This window comes from Cuculus canorus, chromosome 2, assembly GCF_017976375.1.
Source record: "Cuculus canorus isolate bCucCan1 chromosome 2, bCucCan1.pri, whole genome shotgun sequence".
NCBI lineage: Eukaryota > Metazoa > Chordata > Aves > Cuculiformes > Cuculidae > Cuculus > Cuculus canorus.
The window spans coordinates 126,778,640-126,802,197 of NC_071402.1; the positions used below are offsets into that span (position 1 = coordinate 126,778,640).

The 23,558-nt window shown below is 40.5% G+C and overlaps 1 protein-coding gene across 3 annotated transcripts in view; it reads right to left on the reverse strand.

Annotated features, from left to right (window-relative positions):
- Nucleotides 1–283: 283 nt before the first annotated feature.
- The window catches only part of STK31 (serine/threonine kinase 31), a 52,879-nt gene continuing 29,604 nt past the window's right edge, over nt 284–23,558 (reverse strand). For all 3 annotated transcript variants that reach the window (XM_054058667.1, XM_054058670.1, XM_054058666.1), the window contains 3 exons: nt 21,762–21,887; nt 20,090–20,158; nt 284–15,355 (listed from right to left, as the gene is read on the reverse strand). In XM_054058667.1, the coding sequence (XP_053914642.1) occupies nt 15,134–15,355; nt 20,090–20,158; nt 21,762–21,887 (417 nt within the window). In that variant the 3' untranslated portion in view covers nt 284–15,133. The remainder of the gene's footprint in view (nt 15,356–20,089; nt 20,159–21,761; nt 21,888–23,558) is intronic.

The following is a 23,558-nucleotide window of genomic DNA, read 5'->3' on the forward strand; positions in this document are numbered from 1 at the left end:
CTCTAACCAGCTTTAATCTATCATTTTTCCTCACCTTTTACTTGGGTTTAGCTCAGAATGTCATACCTCTATAAACAACTCCCAGATACATTTTCTAGTATATTCTTGTCCAAAAACCTCTGTCTGATGCTAAGTCTCACAGTGCACTGGCCAGAACAGAGTACTAACCATCCAGAAGTGATTACACAAGACCTATAAGCAAACATGTCCACATGCCTCAAACCATAGAATAGTTTGTGTTGAAAGGGATCTTAGTCGTCCCTTTAAGGTCGTCTAGTCCAACCTCCCAAATACTAAATGGCAGTTTTGTACCTTAATCTTGCTTTCAGATCCTCGATAGCAAAAGCACTCCCAGCCTTCTAGAGAGGAAAGCACCAGGGCTGTGTGCAGGCTGGAAGAGTGGAAAGGCTGGAGTTCTTCCTCTGAGAACATTAACCGATGGCTGTAAAAAAACACTACAGAAAATGTAAGCAGGATCTGCTCCACTGTCTCGGTGCACAACTAAGGGAATACTCAATGGATGCAGCGCTAGAACCTCAGAAGCTGTAAAAAGCAGACACTTTTTACCATCCAATCTCGGCTTTTACTAAAGATAACTGAACACAGATACAGAATTAGACACAACTCCCAGTGAGAGGAAAACCAGGAATTAAGTGCCTACTGTTACCACAACTCAAGTAAGTTTCATTAGGATGCCACAGGATTCCCACTCCATAAGCAGTTATGTCTTTGTGGGGGGTTTGCTTTCCTTCAAGTCAAGGACTCTAGATCCAAGAACTGTCACCCAAGACTTGAACTTCTCAACTAGAAGCAAACATGTTTCTGCTGGTTTGGTACAGAACCAAGACATGCCTTCAAAGCAGCCCCTTAGGCAAAAGCAGCTGGCTTTCAAAGTATTTCAGAAACAATCATCTGCTCTATGAGGTGCAAAGCATCTGGTATCTAAGTCAGCAGGTTCTGTGGCAATACACTGCCACCATACAGAACAAGTCATCTCCAGCGTCAGCAGCGCTGGTGCCTCTGCAGAGATTAGCTGTGCGTGCCTGATGGTGTCATAACTAAGGACAATTAGCGAGCCTACAGCAGCTTGAAGATACAGATGCATGAGTCATAGACAGATTCTTTTAGGAAAACAGCAGTACAAATATTTCTGCTCCTTATACGAAAAGTACTACTGTTTAGAGGTTTAAGGTGCATATCAGCACCTTAAAGAAGTGAAAAAATACTGCATTGAGTGTGTACTGTAAGAAATAGAAAAGATACTCTACAAACCTCTGCGCTGAAACATTCAAAAAATCAAAGAAAAATCCAACAAAAGCAAGATCATGTCATGCTAGTTGCATAAAAAAAAAATTAGTAAAGAGAATTAAGTGATATACACCTTTGGAGATACTTGGTTTATTAGAAATCTTTGTTTCAGGTTAATGATACAGGCTGAAAAACTTACTTCCACTTCTCTCACATGGTAGGATTCAGCATGAAAGCAAATGCTGTTCTTGAAGCAAACAGGCGACATGCTGAATTGCACTGAGAATAAACAGCCTCCTCCAGCCAGCAGGCAAGCATACACTTACCGATGCAACTGCACGGAGGTTTTCAGTACCTGTGCAGCAGGTAAGGTTCTGCCCAGACCGAGGCAGCATCCAGAGGCTCCTCTTGGGCTCTGGGCTTTGTTCTGCCACAGAAGGAAGTTGACACATGAAAAACTTCCGCCCAGATTTTTCTGAAATGGGTGAGATAAACAGGCAATAAACAAAAAGCAAAGGAAGAAGACAGACCAAAAAATAAAGAAGCATCATTGGAGGGGTTTATTGTGTATATGGCAACAACAGCTCCAGACTGGACTTAAAACACACGCATTGAGTCCATTCTCTGTACCTGCTGCTCAGATTGGCCATCAGTCTAATTTCTTAGGGATATCACTGAAGAATGTTACTATAAATCCAGCACCAAGACCTCCCACTGAAATGCCCACACCACTGTCCAGACATCACTCAAGTGACAAAAGTTTCCTTTCAGTTTAATTACATCATGTATTTTCGGACTCCTACTTGACAGCCGACTGAACATGAGCCAGCAGTGTGCCCAGGTGGCCAAGAAGGCCAATGGCATCTTGGCTTGTATCAGAAATGGGGTCACCAGCAGGTCCAGGGAGGTTATTCTCCCTCTGTACTCAGCACTGGTGAGACCGCACCTCGAATACTGTATTCAGTTCTGGACCCCTCACCACAAGAAGGACGTTGAGGCTCTGGAGTGTGTCCAGAGAAGAGCAACGAAGCTGGTGAGGGGGCTGGAGAACAAGTCTTACGAGGAGCGGCTGAGAGAGCTGGGGTTGTTTAGCCTGGAGAAGAGGAGGCTGAGGGCAGACCTTATTACTCTCTACAACTACCAGAAAGGAGGTTGTGGAGAGGAGGGAGCTGGCCTCTTCTCCCAAGTGACAGGGGACAGGACAAGAGGGAATGGCCTGAAGCTCCACCAGGGGAGGTTCAGGTTGGATATCAGAAAAAAATTCTTCACAGAAAGAGTCATTGGGCACTGGAACAGGCTGCCCAGGGAGGTGGTCGAGTCGCCTTCCCTGGAAGTGTTTAAGGAACGGGTGGATGAAGTGTTAGAGACATGGTTTAGGGAGAGTTAGGAATGGTTGGACTCAATGATCCAGTGGGTCCTTTCCAACCTGGTGATTCTGTGATTCTGTGTGATTCTGTGACACTGCCACAGCCTGCAAGTACCAAAATTACACCACGTGCGATATACTTACGCATCCATTCGAACACCTCTTCCTGGGCATCTTGTCAGTGACCCTCCCTTTACTGGGCAGGGGAAGGGGGATTTTTCTGTGCCAGCTGAAAGACCATTGCCAAGGGAGATAATCCTTCCCCTCTACAGCACCACTGAGTCATCTGGAGCACTGGGTCCAATTCTGGGCTCCCCAGTACAAATGGAACATGGACATACTGGAGAGAGTGGAGCAAAAAGTCATGAAGATAGCTGCATGGATTAGAGCATTTGCCATGCAAGAAGAGGCCGAGAATTCAGCCTGAAGACCAGAAGGTTTAAGGGTGACCTTCCTGAAGTGTATAAATACCTGATGTAAGCGTGTAAAGAAGATCGAACCACACTTTTCTTAATGGTGTCCAATGGAAGGACAAGAAACAATGGGAACAAACTGAAATACAGGAAATTCCATTTAAACTTAAGAAAAAAATTTTTTTTTTTTTTTTTATTGTAAAGGTAGACAAAAACTGGAAGATTACCTGGAGAGATTTGCTGTTTCAACACTCGATTGGGCATGGTCCTGAGCAACCTGCTTTAAGCAGGAGTTCAGACTGGATAACCTCCAGAGGCCCCTTCCAACCCCATCCACTCTGTGATTCTGTGACATGCTGGATCCAAGTGTCTGTAGCTAGCTTAATATTGAAAGAAGCAAGTGGAGCCTAAGTCAGGACGAGTAAGTACATAAACCGATATGCAGGCTAAATCAATTTATCACAAACTCTTTTTTTTTTCAGTAGATTTTTTTTTCTTTTCAAAGCATGTGTACATCATCTGTCTGCCCACACACTTGTGACAGTTGTGAGGTCTGCCTTGGCATGCCCTGAGTTGTTCACATCATCTTGGGGAATATTAAATTAAAATGTCAGCTTTCAGATTAGATATGTTTGAGTGCCTTTCTGTATCTTTGTCAGCAGCACAGTGAGGAGAAAATGATCTTGGATGCAAACAGGCTTTGCCCTAACATTTACTGACTCCTGGAGAAGAGTAATTGAGTTGAGTCACAGCACAGCACAAAAAAGAAGTGAACGCAAGTACGCATGCACACGTGCACACACACACATGGTTTTTTAATCATCACTCCCAAGAAATTGCACTTATTTCACAAAGAAACACTTTGAGAAAGTATAAAGATGCAACTCCCCCCTCCTGCATGATAATGAACAGCTGCAAGTACTGTTTCCAACAGGCATTTTGCACACTTGTTACAGAAAATATTTTAAAGGCATCAGCATCTGGAGAAATTGAATCTTTGACAAATGTTGCAGTTGAACCATGGATGGATCCAGGTGGCAAAGTAAAGGATTCATGCTGTGATGAGAATGTTCTGCATCCTTTAAGTGACCTGTTAAAGAAAGTAAGGTTTTAGTAGACACCTGAACATGAACAGAGAAGCGTTCTGTGCCGCTAGCTAGCATGCAAAGTGATGCAGCCCTGTAAAGTTGCATTCAAAGGATAAATACCCAAAAGATCTGCAGTGGGGTCAAGGGGTTCAGTACAGACAAAGACAAGATTAAGCAAGGCAATATGCATAAATTGCAGACTGAAAGTCAGACTGAGATCAGTCATTACTTTAGTGAAAGTGGAACAACTTTTCCACCCTGCTCCTGCACAAGGCAGGATGTTCCTTGGAAGGGAAGAAACAGCGCAGTTAATGTAGATTGATCCATTAGCTTCATTAGAAAAGGACACTGAAACTTAGCCAAAATAGGTTTGTGTCAGTGGCCCATTAAGCTCTACTTTCACAAAGAGCAAACTCTCAGAAATCTGCCCCAAACTGAACAGTAGTTCCATGTTTTCTTTATCCCTTTGATTTTACATATGTTTTTTCAAACACTTGACTTATCATAAAAGATCTTTATTCACAGCATGTGAATAAATGCAGACTCCTCTCCATGACTGATGAAGGCTGTCCTATGTCAACACATACCACATGGTAACAATTAGTAGTAACTGTAGAGAAGGAGATTTTCAGCCCTAAACACGATGCCCGCTGCTTCCCACTGCAAACACATACTTTTCTTCCTGTTTTCCACTAGCAGCTTATAAACTTCCACCACCACTTCACTTAATCATTTTTAAAGGCTACAAGAAACTTCATAAGAATACTATTTCAGGAAGAAATAATATAAGCATACTATTTCTTCATAAGAATACTATTTCCCACCAGGAAACACTGGATAATTAAGAAAAAGGCCATCAAATTCATATAATATATCACCCAGCTATTACCTAGATATGTCTATAAAAGACCTACATCTTTCCTATATATTCAGGAGAAATTTATTTTCACATTTTCCAGGAAGTTACAAAGTCTTTCTTGTGCATATATAATTTAGGAATTACTGCAGGTGCTGGGCGTTAATGCTGTAGCCTAAAAGAAAACACACATGCTTTCATCCACGCTGTTCCACTCTGGGTCAGCAAAACAACACATGTACCATTCCTGTGCAGAAATCAAAGCACTCCCAACACCTTTATCCTCAATCAAACATACTTGTCCAAGGTCAACACGTTGATTTAAAAAGCAGAACAGAAGCTAGATAGGCATTATGCCTCCTCATCACAAAGCTTTGAGCACGCAGCAGGGGAAATAGTGTCCAAGTTCACCAAACTACTAAAGAGAGCTGCTTCAATCTACCTCCACTCAACAAAGCACTTAAACACAGGCTTAAGCGCTTTCAGTGTCCAGAGGAGGGTGATTAAGTTGCTGAAGAGTCTAGAGAGGAAACCATGTGAGGAGCAGCTGAAGTCACTTGGTCTTTTCAGCCTGAAGGACACTGAGGGAGGACCTCATAGCAGTCTCCTGTTCCCTCACAAGGAAAGAAGGAAGAGCAGGCACTGATATCTTCTTTATGTTGGCCAATGATGGGACCCGAGGGAATGGCAGGAAGATGTGCCAGGGGCGGTTTGGGTTGGATATTAGGAAAATTTTCCTCACTCAGAGAGTGGTAGAAGGTGGGAACAGGCTCCCTAGGGAAGCATGAGGCTCCAAGCCTGATAATATTCAAGAAGCATTTGGACAACACCATCAGACACATGGTGTGAATGTTGGGGTTGTCCTATGCAGGGATAGGAGTTGGACTCAATGATCCTTGTGGGTCCCTTCCAACTCAGGTCAGTCTGTGATTCCATGATTCTTTATGTAAAAATCTTACTGATGAGGTGGGAGAACACTGCACTCAGACTGCTGGGAGATGTGGGATTAGTCTATACCTTGAGCTCACTGCCTGTGGTGGGCTGAAGCAGCACATACTCCAACTAAGCTCAGAATGATTTCTAGGGTCACTTCAGATGACTGAAAACCCCTCCAAGATAAACACTACCCTAATTTCATAGATGCAGTGAATAGAATAATGCTCATTGCAAGGCTGTATCAACAAGAGGACTGTCAGAGAAGGGACACCTCAGCTTCTATTTACCCAATTTAATCAGTGCAGAGTGCAACGGGTTTCTTTACCTTCTCCTGGTCCAGGATTCTAACCTGACCTTCGATTTTCAGGCTTCCTGAGAAAGAGGCTAATAGCAAAAATTTTGTATCAGCTAATGGTCTAAAACATTCTTCAAACTGAATCTCTTCTGGAATACTTGGTACTTTGCTTCCTTTAAAAGACACATCTGTTTGTATCATACTCTGTGTATTATTGTTTTTTAATTCCACTCCTACCAGAGACAGCTGAACAAAAGCAGGAGGTGTATTTCTCAGAAGTTCATCTCCTTCTGCTCCTTATTCCTCCGCCTGAAGGCAACTGTGACTAGATCATTGTAACTACCTCTGCTGCAGATATGTCAAACAAGCCCAGGATATGGGGAACCAGCAGCAGATGACAACCTGGACAGAAACAGGTCCATCACAAGGTACCACCTGTAAAAAAAAAAAAAAAAAAGGCATAAAAACAGTGGATACAATTTTGGCAACATCTCTCAAGGGATAAAGTCAGTCCCACTCTGCAGTAGATTTTCTGGGAGGCTGGGGGATCCCATATGAATGCTGATGGAAATGCAGTTTCCTGGCCCAGCCTGATGACAATTTACCAGCAGGCAGCGTGTTATCTGGCAATTCCTCCCCCATGGCAGATTAGACATATAGGCAGTATACTCTAAATAGAATGTTTCCCAACAGGATGAGATATCCATGGGTGTTTTCAGTCTTGTATGCAAACATGGATCACTGTCTTACTAATCATATACCCATACATTCTGGCCACAGAAGACAGTTACTGCTTGCAGCAAAGCACTTGACAATTAGCTGAGGACAACAGGCTTCTGTATAAAATCAGTTAAATTGCTTTAAAAACAATTTAGAGATGTACTGAACAAGACTTTACAATTGATAAAGCCTTTGCCGAAGTCATCCTTGCAGGCAGAACTTATTACTTCGAGTGCTGCAGGTCTCTGCAAATGTCAAGTTGCCTTTGGTAGAGAGCAAGTGGTGCGTAGCTTGCAATAAAGAGAAAAGGCCAGCCACTTTTTAAGCTTCCTAGGGCTGGAACTGCAGACACAACTTAATTGCATGCAGTTAACGAAAGTCTCCTTTCCCTACCATCTGCAAAAGAGAGATTCTGACTCAGGTTTCTACCTTTCAATTTACCCAAACCTGGGTACTCGAGTACACACATTTTTCCTTGATGAAACCAATCTACTTAGTAATGACAGCTTAATGCAAAATGATACATTAAAAAAAATAATTACAAAACACAGATCTGACTATAACAGAAAAGATAAAGAGTTATCCAGCCCATCTTCCACCCCATAGTGGTTATACATACCTGTGCCATTCCTGCCAGTCAGTTGCCCTATATCATCACTGTACCCGAGGCTTCAAGCCTCCCTAAGCCATACATTCCAGTGCTTAACTATGCTGAATTAGAATGTTTCTTTCCCTTCTTACCTGCCTTTGCAGTAAAAAATCAGCCCATTAATCCCAAAAGGACAGATCAAGTAATAAGAGCATTTTGTTCATGTCTGTTCTATGCTTTTACCTGTTTGAAGACTTAAACTTCACCCTTTCTTTACCCAAGTCCTTTCTAGCTCACAAATCCTAGTTTGTAGACGTCTGACTTCCTCATACTCCTCCCTAAACTGTCTCTGTTGATTTTTTGGTCTTCCTTGATGCTTGATGTCGAAGTCTGGAGAAAGTACTCGGCCAAGAAAAAGGGTATTGCCATTATTTTAGTGAAAAGATAGATAGTAGCACTGGGGTCACTGGAGATGTTATAAGTCTCAAAAAATCCTGTCTTCTACAGTTGGTTTACTCTAAAGTGTGTAGTCAAAAGACATGATTTTGCATATTCTTTAGAAGTGACCCAATCTTGCATAGCAGTTTATGCCAATGAAAGCAAGTTACCATATTAGGATTTATCATAACAATGGAAAAAGCAGAGTTCTTAAACAGTAGCTGACAATTCACACATCATTTCAAAACTAACATAGCTCTTATAACGGCACAGTTGAACCACTTATTCACAGAGCGCCTCAGTAAAGAGACACGAGTAAAAGAAATGAAAACTGGGAAGCAGCAGTCCTGGAGGAATCTAAACACAAACACCACAATGCACACAGCTATGCATGCCTGCGCAGGATAGTTTCATCCGTCCTGAACTGCACAGACGTGGAACAGAAGGGAAGCCTGCAAGCATTTTATAAAAACAAGATTCGTTTCATTGAAAAGCGACACCTCTTAGTGGCACACTCTGATTCTATTGTTATCTTGCCAAGCCTGTGCCCAGAGCCAATACCCCAGCACTTTAAACATACATGACATTTACCTTAGCATAAGCTCAGAAGCTTAACAAGGACTGAGGGTACTGATTTTGTACCTATAGCCATTCATGACAAAGATGCCAGTATTTGTATGCCCATAACTTGTTTCTCCCCACCACACAGTTCCTGAAAAAGCAATAACCATTACTAGAGCAAATTAATTCTCCTGAGTAATGCAAGTTCTGATTTAGTATTGCTTCTCTACCTGTCTGTCTATGTAAAGGCTGATCCCTTCTGTAAAGCTTAAAACCTCAAAATGCTGACATGGCACCTAAAAGGAGGGGACCTTCCAAAACAAATCACATCACTTGAGGATTTTAAAATGAAAGTGAACCCACAGAGAGTAATGAAAAGATTATGTTTTCTCTAATTAAATTACAGACATCAACCACTGAAGGGCTTGACAGTACTTCTCTGCTAGCACTGACTTAACATTCAGCAAATGCTGACTGCTTCCAGTTTAAGTCAGCCTAGGATCGCTTTGTAAATGTCTGTGCACTGATCTATTGTGGTAGGTCACCTTCAGCAAATGAACAAATGCATTTCAAAACAATTAGAACAAAATATAAAATTTAGGTTGAGGTAGCGGTCACTTGCTAATCTGAATGGCTTAATCAGCAAGTGCTCCACTGAAGCATGGGAAAGCGTTTTGCAGATTTAAGAGGTCAAGAGGGACAGATTTACTATGTGTATGTAGGAACAATCAAACCTGTGTTCTCTCCTACGACTGGGCTGAGACAAGACAATTCTGCCACCTTACTGTTGAGCTATTTATCTGATGACACACTATAAAAAGAAACGAATAGACTTATGAATCATAAAATGATACTAACTGCAGTGGATGATGACATTCATGACTCAGGCTACTAAGATTACCACGTTCCAAATTATACGACTTGCATTTCTTTTATGTGTTTCTTTGCAGCTAGTACAATTTGTAGTTATGATCAATTAATGACAGTCATAAATGGAACTTCTAAAACATAAAAAATGAATCGTGATGTTGAGCCAAAAAGAAAATAAAAATGTCAAAAAATTAACTTTCTAAATGCCCTGAGGCATAGTAGTAAGATATTAACACAACGTGCTGGTCTGTCAGTACACTCTGACTAGAAAATGTTTTATGTTTTCAAGAAACCAAGTTCAGGATTTTGTCCCATCTAACAGCACTAACAGTCTGTTTCCTTTTGCCACTGTGTCCTTGCAAAGGATGAAAGCAGTTAACTACTCACAGAGTTAATTCCAGCAGGAAATAATACTGCCACCTATGCTTTGAAATAGCATAGGGGTGGCATGCACAGACACTGTCAAGTATACTTGAAATCCTGCTTAGAACAAGTCTCAGTACACGTTTCTTAAGCTTCCCATCAAAACCCTTTTTTTAGAGAGACTTTCACTGAAATGGAAACTCCCAGGAAGGAAAAAGTGGTGTTCAAATAATAAATCATTGGTATCCGGTATCTCCCTGAATTCCCCACATCATTTCTGTCTCCAGCAGTGGGAGCAGGTAACTATAAATAAGAGTGAGGTTTTTGAGCCTACCTTTAAAGACTAGCTGCTTCCCTAGTAAAACACTGAGGTAAGATGCAGCACACGTTCAGATGCGGCTGGAAGCCTATTATTAAGTTTGAGGAAAAAAAGGCTGCTCTCGACAAATTCCTACAGCAGACCCAAAAGATCAGCCTGACAGTTTATGCACTTTAGCTTTCACACTCCTTACAAACAGCACCATGAAGTAAACGTCTCCAATAGAACACGGACACCAAACCATTCTTGTCCTCTACAATAGAGATGGTTGTAGAGACAATGTAAGGAATTAAGTACTGAAATATCAAGGTTGTTGAGTCATAGTCAATAGTCATTGATTGAACTACGGGGCCCTGATAGCAAAAGATGTCCCAAGAATTTAACAGCTTTGCAGATAGATCACTATAATACAAATTGGTAATACAAATTGGATCACCCAGCCAAGCTCTGGTTAACAAAATATTTCAAGAGTAGTAGGAAAAGGCCACAAATGTAAACATACTGTCATTCAACGGTTTATTTCATTCATGTGATGTGTTGGGAACTGCTGCCTTAGCTGCATCTGCAAGTCACACACATTTTCTCCTGCTCCTTGAGCATCCTGCGTGACCAGTAACAAATGGCAGAGCCTGCCCAAACAAACCCCAGTTCTTTGGTGTTCTCCAGTATTAGAAGGAGGAGGAGCCTCTGGGAAGGTAATGCAATGACTGCGTTCTTCCTTTACAGAGGACAGGTTCACAGACCATACCAGTCAAAAAACTTGTGCTATGTTCTGTGTGAAACCAGTGAAGAAAAGATGGCATACAAGAGCTGTCAGAGGTTTGCCTGTCCTCAACTCCCCTGACAAAAGTTAACACTATCAAAAAGTTTCTTGTGTGGATCTCAGTTGGGAGAGTTGAGCAGCTCTGGGGAGAAGCATTTGGGAGTACTGGTGGACGAAGAGGGCAACGTGCGCTCGCAGCCCAGGTAGCCAACTGTATTCTGGGCTGCATGAGAAGCATGGCCATCAGGTCAAGAGAGGCGATTCTGCCCTTCTACTCTGCTTTGATGATATCCCACCTAGAGTACTCCATCCAGCTCTGGAGTCCTCAGGACAAGGAAGACACAGACCTGCTCAAGTGGGTCCAGAAGAGGGCTACAAAGATGATCCGGAGTCTGAAGTCCATCCCATATGAGGACAGGCTGAGAGAGTTGGGGTAGTTTAGCCTAGAGAAGGCTCCAAGGAGACCTTATGGCAGTCTTCCAATACTTCAGGGGTGCGCGTAAGAAAGATGGGGACAGACTTTTTACAGTGCCTGTAGCAACAGGAGGAGACATAATGGTTTTAAAGTGAAAGAGGGTAGATTCAGACTAGATAAAAGGAAGACATTTTTTACACTGAGGAGAGTGAAACACTGGAATCAGTTGCCCAGAGAGGTGGTAGATACCCCGTGCCTGAAAACATTCACGGTCAGGTTGGATGGGGCTCTGAGCAACCAAAATCACAACTTCACAGCAGGGAAAAATCTTGTTTCTCCCCGCTTAATTGGTAACATACCTTGCAGTAACACACAGATGCCAGACAAAAAGGATAATAAAATACATTAAAACACCTTTCCAATTCAAATAGGTTTAACTTATGAAGGTGCTTCTACATGGTGTGATCTCGATGTACCACAGCCCCTGAATCTAAAGCTGCCAAAACCCGATTCAAACAGAAGACCATCTTCCTGCACACACAGTGCAGGCTGGCACTAACAGAACAGAATTCCATGTCCCAACAGCAGATCTGTCCACAACCCTAAAGTACAGGACAATTTGGCAATGGTTCTCAGTCTATCTAACTACAGTGGTTGCTGTGAAAGACGCATGCTTCAAGACAACTGTTGCAGGCGCTGCAAGTGAAGTGTGGTACGGTGCATCATCTTAGTGCCTGTCAGAACACACAGAGAAATCTCCAGCGTTTTAAATTAGATGAAGGAAGATCTGGGTTTCAAAAGTGTCACATCGTCTAGAATGCCATCAACTTGCAAGGTACTAGATTCCTGATTTGAAATCAGGATGAATTCATACCAATTTCTTTTAAGTTGGGGAAATCAAGTGACAGCATATGAGATATTTATAAACCTTTGCCCATTTAGGGGAAGTCCTTGAGGCAGTTGCCTGTGAAGGAATATAATTTAACCTGCGAGCTCTACAAACTTGCAGCCACCATCAGGAAAAAAAAATGTTATACCAGTAAGAGCTGCCAAGATGGACTCTGTACTAGCAGCTATTTTGAAGTACCAAAAACACCCCTCCTTCTCTAAACTACACAGGCAGAAGTGTTAAGTACTAACAGAGTGAGCAGCAAAGTTCATGAGAAGAGGTAGTAATGTTATTATGGATGTTAGGGTGAGCATGAAGATTAAGAGGCAGTGAACAGAACAGCAGGAGTTTCCAGAAGTAACTGGAGGTGCAGCATTCAGAAAGTAGTTCCCAACACTCCACCACAACCATGAAGAAATGTTGATGCTCTCTGAGTCTGCAGAAACTCCTCTTCCTGAAGAAAATCAGCCTCGTTCCAGGCCAGCAGGCTACGTTAGGCACAGGAAGCGGTTGTTTGCAGGTGCCCAGAGAAAGCATTTCCTCTTAGGTGACTCTGCAACCAGACCTGCAGCTGAGAAGGCAGTGGTAGTAGCCAACAGGTATGATGTCCTGAGCAAAAGCCAAGACCGACAGTAACACACAATTGAGGGACGCCACGGAGCGTAGAGAGAATACTAATCTGAACAATTAACAAACAGTCATCATGAAAGGAAGTTGTCAGCACCAAGACCTGGAACTGCAGGCTTGCCATTAGAGGCCATAACACATCAATGGGTCAGGCCCATGACAACAACTGAACTGCTGAGTTCCCAGTGATGCAACACTCAGCCCCTGGAGGTCCCCCATCAACCTGGTCTGCACAAGGACACTGCTCAAAACTGCAGAATACCAATATCAAGAAGAGCAAGGCAAGCTCAATTCGGGCTTCTCAGAAGCAGCAGCAAGTGAATAAGGAGACAGATCATTCCTAAGGGATAATTTCAACCTCCCTCCTCTATCCTCCAAGTACCCATCTTCTTGCCAGAACAGATGCAGTTGAGAAAGGTGTGTGTCAAACTAAACAGCAGGCTGTCCATGACCATGGCTAAGCATTCAGCTTTAGCTTAAGTATTAGGTCCTCCAGCAAGTAAGAAATGAAAAGAAATCCAGAGCTACAAAATGACCATAAAAAAGTTCAAAGTAGAAACAAACAGAACTGGTGACACCAAAACTGTAATCAACATCTAATTCAAATAGAAAGGCTGCCTCATACCTTGACACTCTTCTATACCAAAAAGTTTCAAAAGTTTTATTGAAGTTCTTCTTGGGGGGGGGGGGGAAATCTCTCACGTGCTAAGTTCCATATGTTAAAAAACATATTACTTACGGCTAATTAAGAGATTTTGAAGAGATTGCATTTTTTTTTATCAAGCATGCACAGAGACTCTGGTTTCAGAAAATCAAGAAGGTGAGCAATTTGCGGATTCAAGTAGTACACTTTAGATTGCATGGACTCTGGAACAGGAAAACTGCAAAAATTTATTCTGGTATACATGACAAAGCATGACACAAACCATCAAGTTAAGCTTCTGACCTCTACTCAGTGATTAACATTAATTAAACTGAAGTCTGCCTTTTACTAACCATGAAAGATCACAATCAGTGTTTGGAAAGCATCCCAGAAAACATCTAAACTATTTATTTTCATTGACAAAAAACAAGGTACTATTTGTGTGTGATTTCTGTATTGAACATATTTATCACACCAATCAAAAATTCTACATGAAATATTTTAACAAAGGTTTTGCTATCATTGGTTGTACACACATTACAGAAGTTTTAAAAATCATTATCATTTAATGAAAAAAGGATGAAGCATCTTCCATATTAGTCCATATAAAGTACTAATTCGTTTAAGGATGGAAAACAAAGTTAATATCAGAGATGGATCTGCCAGGGTGTTATCTTCCATCCATTGTGGGCTGTACTACTGTACCTCAGGGCTCCCCAATTCCCCTGATGCTGCTTCTTGCCCATTTCATACCGCACTTTTACATTCTTCATCCAACAACACGCAGCTTCAGTAATTCCTCTACAAAATACTCGCCTGCCAACAGCACTGTCCAATAGCAACACCCAGAGGCTAAATACATTGCTACAGCCGCTCTGCACATTTTGACCTGTTTGCCTCTGAGAAGGGAAGCTTTTATAATGATAAGCAACAATTTCCTGTATAAATAAAGAGTTGACAAAACTCTTTCAACAGTAACGTTAACAGCAAAGTGTTGCAGGCAAAAAAAACCACTCATAAATATCTTACCTTTATAGCTACTGGGAACAACATGTAAGAACAAAGGATATACACACACACTTATTTAGAGCAAATAAGCAGTACTTTTTGCAAATGCATGTGTATGGTACTCTGGTTGGCAGCAGCACTGCGAAGAAGCAACTAGAAGGACGCCTGCTTTCTAGAAAGCCAATTGCTTTTTTTCAAATGCAGAAAGAGGCAGGCTGCTCTCCTTCTCTTTTACCAGTTTTGAAAGCAGTACTATTTTGTTTTTTTTAAAATCTTGAAGGCTGTTGCTGTAGGAACAACTCATCTATGCAATACAAAAAGCCTCCAGCAAAAAGGTAATGCCCTAGAGCATCTTGAAGAGGAACATGTTATCTGGAAACACGGCAAGAAGAGGGATAGAAAATGGGATACAAAACCAAGTTACTACAGCTTCACCTTAAAGATCTCTGGCATCTAGCAAGACTGTCCTCAGTAAACTTAAAGCCTACATAACAGACAAACGCTGACGAACTAAGAACAGAATCAGTAACACCACACTTACACCCCCAAACCCTTATTTAGAATAAAATGTACTCAAAACTGAAACACAGTGAAGATTGTGTAATCACAAAACATGACTGCACCTGACAAATCTTTTGTATTTGGGGATTACATCTCAGGATAATGATTGCAAAACCAAACAAAACCAGAAGTCTCCATCAAACACCTGATGGAAAAGTTCCTCATCTATTGAGTAGGGCTTGCTCCATTCTCCTCAGTTATTCGCATTTTTCTATTTTCATCTGTATTCTCAGAATCATTTTCTTCATGTGGCTCTTGCTGTTCACCTGGTTGTGGTGAAACTGGAATTGCATCAACTTTGAGGAAGCAATCGTCCTTCAGCACCTGCTCAGCTGTCAGCCTGTTACAGCAGAACAATTTTAGGAGCAGAGATTTAACTTTATCATCCTACAAACAGAGGGAGAAGGATTTCATCAGTAAGCAAAACAAACTTGATTACATATAAAAACCAATTATTTGATGAGTACATCTCGTAAGTGGTTAGGGCCCAAGCCCTCACAAAAGGTTGCACCATAGCATTCTCAATGGTCAGCAACACTTGACAGTCATAGGTCATAGCGGTCATCAACAACAGAATAAAAGCGAGCATTCAGCACCAGGTCTGTTAACACAGAGCCAGCATATTTTGCAGAAAAGCACAAGTTATTATATTTTAAAATATCAATTCACTCAACTACTATAAATTAGAGAAATACTGAAGTTGATCTTTCTACTGAGAAGGAGCAGAACATGTGCCATTCACCTACTAGAACTTCATCTTTTAACTTTTGTCATACTGCTTCATCTCTACAAGAGCACAGAGGAAAAACGAAAACCCAAGTAATGGGCACTAAATCAATAGCAGTTATTTTGCTATTAACCCACCACTTACACTCAGGCTCTTTGGATTTATCAGAAGGGATTATGTGCATAAATAATTCACATATTAACAGTGCTGGAGTCCATACACAAAAGATAAAAAAAGAGCTGCTTACATGTATGCGTAAACATCAGCTGTTAAGGGAAGAAGAGCACACACTAGATTTGGACAAGGGAACTGCAAGAAAGACAATCTCAAATGCTGATCTAGAGGATCCAGGTTACCAAAACACAAGGAGAGCAGAATCCTTCCACTAGAAGGCTTGCTTATTCACAATCTCGAAGCCAGTAACACCTTTGATCAGGGTCAATAAAAGCGTGAAGCACAAGATACCTTTACACCTTCCCCCTGCCCCATTTCACCCAGACAGAACAATCACTGCAATTCAAAGGAATGTACACAAGTAGTCAGAAACCTGAAGACAGAAACAAGAACACAACTTCCAACTCTTCCACTTATTATGAGAGTGACTCTGGAGAATCAGTCACTTCCCAAATAATTTGAAATCTGGGCAAAAAGATGAGATCTGAAAACTCTTGATCTTACAGGCACAGAAGATTATTAAATCTTTGTAAAACATTTTAAATGCTCAAAGGAAAATCTCTAGTTAAGACTAAGACACATGCAATGAAATACAGGAGTGACCCACGATTACACTTCCTCAGCAAAATTAAAAAGTGAAGAAATTTGAGCATTCAGAGGGCTTGAAAAGCTTTGTACTTGTATATTTGCATTTCACACTACCAAATGTCTGCCAACAACAAATATCCCCTTCTTACCATCTTCTCACATTAAGGAAACTGAAAATTGACTCCACAAAGAATACCGCCTTATGACATTTCATCATGTTTACTCCATTTCATTGTATTTGCTCTTATTTTACTTTTTAAAAAAAAAAAAAAAAAAAAAAAAAGCAAAACTAGATGCTGAAACACCCTGAACATGGAAGCTTGGAATGGCTAAGTGAGCGGACACAAGATCTTAGCTCTAAACTTTGCCTTCTTCCCCCCCCCCCAGTTACCTAATTAATTAATTCATTAATATCCCTGTTTTTAAAGCTTAACATCATTTTCCTGTGGCAATTTTATGTTTGCTGAAAACGTCAAAAATTTTACTAGTTGCAAGTGTGCAATTCCTCTGGGCAGGAGACTGAGAAGGAAGGGAAATTACCAGTCCATCAAGAGGCTGCAGATGGGCACAGAGATTAATTCTGAGTAAGCTGATTATAGATAAAGCACTTAAAAGCAAAATAGATCTTCCCCCAAGAACTGGGACAAGGATTAACAGCCAGAGGTCTAGAAGATTCCCCAAGAAACAGCTGAACGATATTTATGAGCATTGCATTGCTTAGTAAAACCCTCATCTGTGTTCCTGTGCACTGCAGGCAGCACAGATTGCTTTCCAGCTGGCTTTAGTGATTGGTGCACGTGCGTGCACACACATCCAGAATGAATCCTTAAAAACTGCCAACAATGATGTATCGGTTAGGACTGTATCACCTGACAAGGTCAAAATCAAATGCTGCTTCTTTTCATCTGGGAAAAAAAAATAAAGACACCCACTCTTATTAAAAACTGTAAAATTAATTAATCCCTGCTAAGAACAGTAATGGCTAAATTCATTAATTGTCCTTGAGATAAAGGCAGCTGTTTGCACTTCAGAAGCTACCTGCTACAGAAGAACAGAGAAGTAGAATATCTGGAACATCACATCCTCAAGATGCACCATGGGAGGTTCAGACTGGACATCAGGAAACATTTCTTCACCAAAAGAGTTATCAGGCACCGGCACAAGCTGCCCAGGGAGGTGGTTGAGTCACCATCCCCAGATTTAGAAGACAGGTATATGAGGTGCTCAGGGATATGGTTTAGTAGTGAACAGGTACGGTCAGACTCTACAATCTACTTCCAACCAAATGATTCTATGAAACTGGCCATTTAAACTCGGATTCGACTATTTCAGACCTTATCTGCTATACATTATAACAATGCAAATTTTATGGAAGCAGAAGTGAACCAACCTCTATTTTTAATGTTCCTAAAAATCTTTTCTACTTTCTGGAACAATTAAGTTTCCCTTACGCATAAGAGAAAGTCAGTACCCAAGGCTTATTATGCATAATCCTGAATGATGCACTGGGCAGATAATTCTGTACGAGTTTTGTGGAATATATTTAAAACCCTCTAGTTAGGCCTAATGGTGAATCATGAAGTACTAAATCATCTTTCCTATAGTACTGAGTGTTCCATGAGATTAATTTAATATTTAATAAGAAACCAGGCAACTATCATGAGCAATAAGAACACTATTTACAGGATCACCTTCCTGATCAAATGCATTTTTTTTGTGGTTTTATTGTCCGTGGTAGTGTCACACCGGAAATAATTTTGCAGAGGGATTTGGTAGACTGTCCTGTGCTTTCATCACAGGTGAACACTGTTGAAATGAAGTTATTGAAAGATAAACTGTAGATGGTGAGAGTCTCATAATAAGAGACTTTAATAATAATTACATAATAAATAATAATTTACGGTCCTGTGTTATGCACAGATACAGAAGTTACCCTCCCTAGACAACGGAACCATTACAGTTGTGTTAATGTGGCACTGTATCATGACAGTTTCTTAACCTAAACACAGTAAACAGGACACACTAAGCTCATAATGAGCACAACTCTAGCATTTGAGGCACTGCAAGAGGTTGCCCAGAGAAGTCACGGCTGCCCCATTCCTAGAGGTGTTCAAGGCCTGCCTGCATGAGGCTTTGAGCACCTGATCCAGCAGGAGGTGCCCCTGCACAAGGCAGGGGGGCTGGATGATAAATTTAAGGTCCCCTACAATCCAAACCATTCTATGATCCTATCATAATTTGGCCCCATGCTTTAACAGTTCTTTCTGCAAAGCAAGTCAATCATTAATACACAAGTATAAACAATAAAGAAGGATTTATTATTTGGGTTTCTTTTTCCCTTGAGAAAACAACCCAAATTTATCTGACCAACTCCATCGCTTTGTTTTCTTATTTTCCATTTTAAGTATTTTTCTTCTTTTCTGGAAAATATGGGGGTTAACCTCTAACTCTTCCCTATATTTCTTAGAAAATTCTATCCACAACTTAAGTATTCACTTGAAAACTAAACAGAGTCACCTGCTTGCAAGATTTTTAATAACAGCCCAAGTCTTAATTTAAGAAGTTTCAAGGCCTTTTAAATGAGAACAGTAAGCTCTTACTTAAAGTAAGGTGAGCAGAATAAACATGATATGCGTAGCACTCCATACAGATTAAAAACCAGAAGGGTAATCCACTCAATGGAGATGGAGGGGACAAGGGACAAGAACAAAGCAGTCAATAACCAGACACGGAAAAGTATAGCAAAAGTATGAAATGGGAATGAGTTACAAAAGAAAGTAAACCCAAGGAATAAGTACTCAAGTAACCAACGCACACAGAGAGAAGGACATACTATTATCTGCTTATGATTAGCATCCAAGAGATAGGTAAGTTAGTGAAGGATCAAATTCAAAGCTGAAGACCTAAACTGGGAAACATGAAGGCACACAGGTTGTCTACTTATTCTAAGAGTCATTGAGAGATTAGGTAAGAACAAGCTTCCAAAAAAGGGACAGAAATAGTTTGAGGTGACAATAGTTGCTGGCAAACAGTAGAGAAAGAATAATAGTTGAGAGTAGAAACAATGAGGACAGCAATACAAATTTGTTACCATGCAGGGTCCACTTCTATCTGTGCACTTGAAAGGCACAGGAAAGTTTGTTTCACACATAGCCAAAAACTCACAAAGAATAAAGGTCACAATACACTTACGACTGCATTTAAGAGATTAAAATGGAATTTAGCTGTTTTATTAATGGTCAAGCACTGTGCAATCGTTATGTAGGAAGACAAATGAACAAAGTCAACTTTGATGACTTCAAAAAAGACAGGTTCCTAATTGAAATAACCTCCTTTGAAGCTGAATCTCAATGACTTATTCTCCAAGTCTGTAACCTGGTATCATTTAATTAATAGCTGTCAGTGAAGAAGTTGCTCTTCCTGAAGTCGGAGTTAAATATTAAGAAAATTCCCAGGGTTTCTACCTTCTCAAACATCCTTTTCTTGGTGTGTACTATTTAGAATAATCGAAATAGTCAATTAAGAACATTTTCTCAATCCAGCACTTCCAATGAAATTACTTTGAAAAATATATTGATTTACCACCTCTACACAAAATCAGTCTAATCTTCCTCATCTGAAAATTAACATACCATGACAGCCCCATCCACCTCAGGTGTTCCATCTTCTTTTATGCCAAACTCCTGGTTTTGAATGCAAAGCTGTAAATGAAAATATATATACATATTGCTCAACACTGGTTTGTTTAACAGAACCCAACAACAGTCAAAGAGATTACAGGTTTCAAGTGAAAATGGATTGTTAGGGAGAAATAGAAAGGAAAAGCTTTTTTCTTCATTTCACAGTAAGGTAAAACTCAAGCAAGGGGCTTGAGTTCCTCTTACAGAGAAACAAGGAGAACAAAATTAGTACCAGAAGAAACTTTTAGAGGTCAAAAGAAACAGACTTCTAAAAATATAAGAGAAAACCCATCTCTAAATTTTAGAAGTGACACTGCTGCTTCATGAGGGAGGACACAATTTCAGATGCCCATCATGAAACTGGTGGCTGTTGAACATAATACTAACACCTGAGCTAGAATTTTTCATCGAATGACCAATACAACGCTGAGTCCAAGCTGAAGATTAGTTACATGTGGATTAATCTGAAATTCAGCTAGCAAACTTGGATGAGGTTCCAGAAGAATTCTGATCTTCCCTTATCCCAGATATTCTCTTTAAGCAGAGCCAGCTATTCTTAGACTTTAATTTCTTTTTTACTGTTTTTTTCTTTCTTTTTTCTTTCCTACTTGCAAAAAAAACTTTTTTCTAGAACTGATAAAGATCCGAATAGTGATGCTGAAAGTGTTCCAAACTGAACCATGTTAATAAATTGTACATATCTATGATATTAAGCTATACTTTAGTTCATCTGTTTCAATAGAAAAAGCAATTTTAAGCAACTGCTTCCTAAAACTGGGAATAAAACATAATGAACAGTGACTTTTATATGAACCAGCTTCATCATTTCAACACAGGTAACCGACAGTGGCTACCTATCAACTTGCAGTTTACATCTGTTAGGGAGGAGTTTTAATATGTAACGGCACAGAAAGGATTACTAAAGCCATCACCATGCAGCTGATGAAACCACCAGTGTTTCCAGAAAGATCCCCTTCTACCTGGAGCTCCAACTGGTACTCATAGAACCAGTTCCAATATATCAAGCGCACATCAAAATCGCTATGTAGCTTGGGGGGGGATTTGAAGTTTTCCCATTCAGAACACAGGGCACTGACACCTCCAGCTGGGGAGGCAGCAATACGGTGCCAGAAGACAAAAAGGAGATGAAGGAGATGCTATGCAACATACACCCTAACACAGGAAAGTAGATTGCTTTCTCCTCCCTGGCATAATACACATTAAGAAACAAAACACTTAGATAAGCACTGTTGCCAGCAACAAAGCACGACAGTCCCGTTCTTGCCTTTATCTTCCCTCTCTTTTGATTTGGGAATTCCTCAGAGGCAAGGTCACAAAAAAAAAAAAAGAAGAAAAGAAAATGAAGTAAGAACTGACAATTCACAGCGCAAGGAACAAAAGCAAGATTTTTGTTCATATTACTATACAAATTACACTGTATGTTTCACAGAAAAATGCTCATAACTGTTAACTCCCATTCATTCCACACTTGCCACTCGGTTGAAAATATGAACACTTATTTCACCAAAACAGCTCAAAGGAGAAGCTGGAGATAACATTTATGACTCTTTATAGGCCTGCTAAAGTTCTGTAATATTACTAGAAAGTCTCCCACATAACATACCCAGAAGAGAAGGCAGCCATAAGCATACATGTCAGAGGCCGGAGAAGCTGGCTGTCCCATCTTCAATTCAGGAGAAACTAAGCTCAGGGTGCTGACAACCATAGTGTTTGCAGCAGCACGTTCTTCCTATGGGGAAAAAAAGGTCCCCATAATTTCAAGCAAGGGCAACAGCATATTGAAGTAAATTTATCTCCCTTTCCCCTTCAATGTGTCAGGCAACTTTACCATAAAGTTCTGTGCTGACCCAGACGGAAATGTAAAATCCTCCTTGACTGATCAAAAAAAAAAAAAGTGGTGTGTAAAGGAAAAAAAAAAACAGATAATGTCACACATCTATCATCTGTAACTGTAACAGAAGAATAGGAATGACAGATTTTACACCATAGTAGAACTGTTGAAGCTCATAAGGTGGTAAAGAATAAAAATTTCAACACTTCTCAAATTAGAAAATTTAAAAAAATCACAAATGTTAAAAGACATTTGTCACTATTTTGGAGAATTTTAGTTCTAAAGAACAGTTCTGCCAGCTTTACCATTTTCTTCTTCTCTGCCTTTCTGATCTTTACCCGAAACTAGCTGCTTCCTCCCTCCTGCTTTCCAGTATATTTTAGAACTGTCTGCTGTTAAAATAAAAGCTATACCTTAAGTTTCTATCCCCTTCCATGACAGCAGTAAGCACCAGTTATAGCCAGGCTGTTACAGCCAGGCTGGAGGAGACTGGTCTCGAGATTGCCAAGACTACTCAGTAACCCATCGGTTACCACCTCCACTCACGCATGTGCAATCATGCAGAAAGTACAAGCACTGAACACTACTGACACCCCTACAGAGAAGGCATAAACTGGATCCAGGCTGCAAACCAAGGAGTGGAACTTTCCTGCTCTATCACACATGGAGCTGCTCGTTTCCGCACAGCCCGTACCGGCAGGGAGGAACAAAGGGAAGGACAGTCTTCCTCAGCTCTTGCAATTTTTACAATGATGCCATCTGTACTATAATCTTTCAGAAAATTCAGCTGTCAGAAATTTTTGAAGCATCTCTCTTTAGCATGTAGCAAATTGAGATTTATTTCAAGGGAAGCACACCTGGCTGTCCAAGCATCCGACACTCTTCATGACACTAACAGGTAATGCATTTCCAAAGCAGAAATGAGGGTTCTCAATGAAACTTACTTTTATTTATATTATGTTTAATATTTTATATTAATATAACATTCGATCACTATTTTAAAAAAATAAATAAGCATGAGCAGACCTCTAGCACAAAAATGTTTTGGCTCAAACAACCTGAGTTTACAAAGTCAAAAACTGACTACAGAAGAGATATCGAGAGATACTACAGAAGAGACATAGCCATGTAAACACAATGAACAGTAAAACAGCTTGTATTCTTAATGAATATTATATTTAACCCAAGAACAGCTATGAAATCCTGTACTACAGACCCTGAGGACTAAATCAGAAGTACATATAAATGCAGGGCAACATGTAAAACGCTGTTAATTTAACATGAGAGATTTAAACACTAACTAGAAGCCCATCGTCTACCAAATGGAAAAGCAAAGACTTCCTATGAGCTTGACTAGCCCTTCTTCAAACCTGAGTTCTTACTCTCACCTCTGATGATGCCGATCACCATTAAATACACAAGACAGCCAACAAACAAGTACTACAACTTCTCTTTCCTGTTCAAGTCTTTTGGTTAACTACAATCCATGCTCAGCAATTCTTTTTTTCTCCTTCAAGATTAGATGGTGTTTACAAAAATTTCAACAAGACTCAAACTGTCCTACCCTAT